General features: G+C 49.7%; 1 protein-coding gene across 1 annotated transcript in view; it reads right to left on the bottom strand.

The window, feature by feature from the left end:
• The window catches only part of lrp6 (low density lipoprotein receptor-related protein 6), a 117,012-nt gene that overhangs the window by 45,525 nt on the left and 66,487 nt on the right, over window positions 1-5,000 (bottom strand). Inside the window, exon 9 of the mRNA XM_063217242.1 lies at window positions 3,074-3,290. Within this exon, the coding sequence (XP_063073312.1) occupies window positions 3,074-3,290 (217 nt within the window). The remainder of the gene's footprint in view (window positions 1-3,073; window positions 3,291-5,000) is intronic.

The following is a 5,000-nucleotide window of genomic DNA, read 5'->3' on the forward strand; positions in this document are numbered from 1 at the left end:
GAAGACGGAGAACGAATGCAGAAGGGAAACACAAGGTGATGGAGGAAGGTGTTGCAGAAAGCATTACACAGAATGAGTGAGTGGTTTGAATGATGAATGAAAGGAGAAAGAGATGAAGCGCGATGGTAAAGAAAAGAAGGAATCGAGGAGAGGAGGAATCAAGGTGTCAAAAAAGAGTGGACAGACAGAACAGAAAGAAAAGGAAAAAAAAGAAAGAGGGGGGTTAGGAGGGGAAAAGGCGGGAAAACATGGTCAGGGTCAGAGAAAGAGATTTCATTTTCTGCTAATCAACTCGGCAAGACAGGTGATGTTCTGGGAAGCAAAAGCACACACAGTACACACACGAACACGCGCGCGCACACACGCACACACACACACACAGTGCACGCACACACACAGTGCACACACACACAGTGCGCACACACACACAGTGCGCACACACACATAGTGCGCACACACACACAGTGCGCACACACACACAGTGCGCACACGCACACAGTGCGCACACGCACAGTGCGCGCACACACAGTGCGCGCACACACAGTGCGCACACACACACAGTGCGCACACGCACACAGTGCGCACACGCACACAGGGCGCACACGCACACAGTGCGCACACGCACACACACACACACACACACACACACACACACACACACACACACACTACACACACACACACACACACACACACACACTACACACTACACACACACCAAGTGTGAGTTAGAGATGAGCCCCTGTCAAACGAGATACTATGTCAATTATTTATGTGGAGTTATCCCCATCTCTCCACCCTGCTTGCCTCTCACTATCTGCCAAGCCAAGACAAGACAAGCAAAGCCAAGCCCCTGCTATGCTAGCGGAGTAGAGTGGAGTAGTGCAGTGCAGAAAGCCCCATGTAAGAGCATAGGCAACACCAACTACAGGATGCTACCCAACAAGCATTCATACCTCCCACTCTCCATCGACCCACCGACTACGCAGACATACTCATTACAATGCTACTATGTAGTCACATGCATTACTATGCATTACTCAGATGTTGCTATATTGTTTACTGCAATGGGCAATAATGTGTATTAGGTCTAGTATCTATGTATCTATTTAAGACATCTTAATTTCCCTCAGAATTAAAAAAGTACTCTACTCTACAATGTTCTTACAATGATTTGATTTTCCCCCTCACATTTACATGGTAACAATGGAATAAGGATGTCAGAGAATGATGTGCATTATTATGAATATGACTGCAGTGAAAACTATGATGCCTTTAAAGGGACACTGTGCAGGAAATGGACAAAAATGGTACTGCAACTATGCTGCTTATTGAAATTGGGCTGCCTATTGCCAAATCTGATCTTTACATGAAAGTTTACTAAGTATTAAACAAATATTTTCTAGTATGGTCCAAGTACTGTCCTTTTTGCAGCTAAAAATTGCTATTTTTGAAAAATGGCGGACCATGGAGAAGATCCCCCTTTTCATGTATGAAAAGTGTAATTTTTCCAGTCATAATAAATACTTAGAATTTGATGCTGGTGGTAAGTATTCATGAAAAAGGTAACATTAGTGAATGGGCAGCATGAATTCTCGAAATAAACAACTAAAAATCTCACACAGTGTCCCTTTAAGTTCGTAAATCAACAGTTTTGGGGTAAAACTGATTTTTTGTTTGTTTTGTGTTTTAAAGCGTGATGCTTATTATATAATTAGTATGGTACTGCTGCTGGACAAACCTGGATGGGGGCTTAAGTGAATTTCGAATGTTTAAAAAAACCTCGAAGGGTAAAAATGTGCCATGTCTGCATCGGGGCTAACACCATCAGGAAAGCACTCATTACATGCCACAGGAGTGGAAGAGACAGACACACCCACAGACACCCAAACACAGCCACCCAAGTTCACACACTGCCAGCCAGCCAGACACACCAACCAAAACAAAACAAGGATTAAGAAGACACACCAACCCAAATACTGCCACCCACACCTCGATCGAACGCAGCCCAGACGCTCAAGGCTACCTACCTACTGACACTGCCCAAATACTGCCACCCACACTTCGATCCAATGCAGCCCAGCCTCCCAAGGATACCTATCCACCCACGCTGCCCAAATACCCACGCCTCCCACCTAAACTCTCATGCCATCTCAATGCAGCCCAGCCTACCAAGGCTACCTACCCACTCCCACTGCCCAAATAATGCCACCCACACCTCGATCCAACGCAGCACAGCCTCCCAAGGATACCTATCCACCCACGCTGCCCAAATACCCACGCCACCCACCTAAACTCTCATGCCATCCTAATGCAGCATGATCCAAGGCTACCTACCCACCCACGCTGCCCAAATACCCACGCCACCTACCTAAACTCTCATGCCATCTCAAAGCAGCAGCATCCAAGGCTACATACCCAACTGACCTTGCTCGGCCTACCCAGCCACTCACCTCAACCTCCCGAACCAAGGCATTCACATTTCGCCCTTCCCAATCCTGGCTACCCAGCTCACCCACCTCGTCATGCATACTAACCTTACACTTCTCAAACGCAGCAATTCCCAGCTGCCTTTCCCCCGTGTCAACAAAATACCACCTAATTTAATATCCGAGGGCCTTGTGCACTTGAGCCACCTAAACCCACCCAAAAACAGACCATAGGCCACCCAAGCCCATCTCACCAAAGGCCTTGCGCACTCCACCCAATCCAGCCACCCAAAATTGACCCAATGCTCACCCAAACCCACTCCAGCCAGTGTGGCTCACAGCTGGGTCTCCCACTTCTTCTCCTGAATCAGGAGATCCACTTTTGTCCTCCAGGAACCGGGACAACCCACCTCAACCCTCCCAACTGACTTGTAGGAAACTTAAGGGAGCTCATCCTTTTTAGTCAAGAACATCCTCATCACTTCAACCAGGTCATAACATCAAGGTGATACCTCAAGGTCAAACTCACCTGTGGCTCTTAAGGTCAAACTCAGCCCAAGGTCAAACTCAGCCCAAGGTCAAACTCAGCCAAAGGTCAAACTCAGCCAAAGGTCTACAGCCCATCTCAACTCAACGCATCTCACCTGTGACCTGGTGCACGTAGGTGGCCTTGAGGCCCATGAGATCAGGCAGCTGGTCAATGATGGTCTCGCGGTCCGCCTTGTGCTTGTGCACGCGCTCGATGCTGCGCCGCTGCCAGTCCGTCCAGTAGATCCAGTCGCCTAGCAACGTGAAGCCGAAGATGTGCGGCAGCTTGTCCTCCACCAGGATGCGGCGCCCGCTGCCGTCCATGTTCATCACCTGGGAGACGGAGAGGGAGGAGGAGGAGGGGGAGGGGGAGGAGAGAAACAACACATTTGATTAGGCCTTGGTTCTGTATGGTATGGTATGGTCATGGTGTATGGTGTCCATATTTTCATCGGTTCTGTTTGGGGTTTTTGGTGATTGGTAGTGGTGGATGTGGAAGTGGAGTGAGTGACGCACTTTGTGTGTGTGCGTGTATGTGTGTATGTGTGTGTGTGTGTGTGCGTGCGTGCGTGCGTGCGTGCGTGCGTGCGTGCGTGCGTGCGTGCGTGCGTGCGTGCGTGCGTGCGTGCGTGCGTGCGTGCGTGCGTGTGTGTGTTGGGGTCACTGGTCTTGTCTGAAAAAGAAGGAAATGGAAGGAAGAGGGCGAGGAGTGGGAGAGAGATGGGGGGGTGGACCGTGACAGAGTCAGTATCACACAATGACAGAAAAGTAGAAGAGAGAGGGAGTGAGAAAGAGAGAAACACCGAACGAGATAAAGTGAAATCAAAGAGAAAGAGAGAGAGAGAGAGAGAGAGAGAGAGAGAGAGAGAGAGAGAGAGAGAGAGAGAGAGAGAGAGCGAGAGCGAGTGAGAGAGAGAGAGAGAGAGAGAGAGAGAGAGAGAGCGTGAGAGAGAGCGCGACAACGAAAGAGAGAGAGCTCTTCCCAGTGAGTGAGGTAGAGAGCGTGAGAGAGCGCGCGCGCGAGAGAGAGAGAGAGAGAGAGAGAGAGAGAGAGAGAGAGAGAGCGAGAGAGCGAGAGCGAGCGAGAGAGAGGGAGAGTGCGCGAGCGAGTGAGACAGAGAGAGAGAGAGAGAGAGAGCTCTTCCCAGTGAGTGAGGTAGAGAGCGTGCCACGGTGACCTGGCAGTGCGCGGCTGCTTCTTTAATTAGAAGCAGCAGCAGGGGCAAACAAACAGGGACGCGGCCTGCATATGGCCACCACATTGCCCAGACATCACAGGCGCACACACAGGCGCACACACAGGCGCACACACACAGTGTGTCACAGTCCACTTCCACCTCCACCCCTACCAACCTTACTTGAGTGTGCATGCATGATGGGTTTGTGTGAGTTTTCAAGGGCACTTTAAAGATACACATCCTAACACATATACGCAAGCACGCACGCACGCACGCACGCGCGCACACGCACGCGCACGCGCACGCGCACACAAGGCTGAAACAGATACAAACACACACAGCATGGTTGGAAGTTTGTCGTAACACGCAGACACACACACGCACGCACGCACGCAGGCACGCACGCAAGGTGTCATCAGCAGGTCTACTTGTGTGTTGGCCATCTTCCTCTTTTCACAGAGCAGTGCAAATTCTTTTCCTGTCATGATGGCATCGCTGTGCCTTTGGTGGAGATGGGGGATGTGGGGGGGGCTTATGAAAGGGCAACTTGGGCTTGAATTTGAAAACAAAACTAACGAAATGGAGAACTACGCACCAATCTGTTCCAGGACAAACATGAGAATAATATGCATTAAAAAAAACATCCCTTCCTGTGCGCATTGCATTGCATTGCGGTGGAGAGGTGGAATGGAAATTTGAAGAAAAGAACGAAAACCCGAAAGAAAAAGAAAATAAAGAATGGAGAAAAAAAAGAAGTTGATCACCACTGGAATCTTTTAACGGCAGTGAGCTCACTTCCTGAGCAGATGTTTTAATGAATGCATGCGGGAGCGGAGTTAATGACCATTGAAACACCTTGGAACCG

Source organism: Engraulis encrasicolus, chromosome 15 (genome assembly GCF_034702125.1).
Source record: "Engraulis encrasicolus isolate BLACKSEA-1 chromosome 15, IST_EnEncr_1.0, whole genome shotgun sequence".
Lineage (NCBI taxonomy): Eukaryota > Metazoa > Chordata > Actinopteri > Clupeiformes > Engraulidae > Engraulis > Engraulis encrasicolus.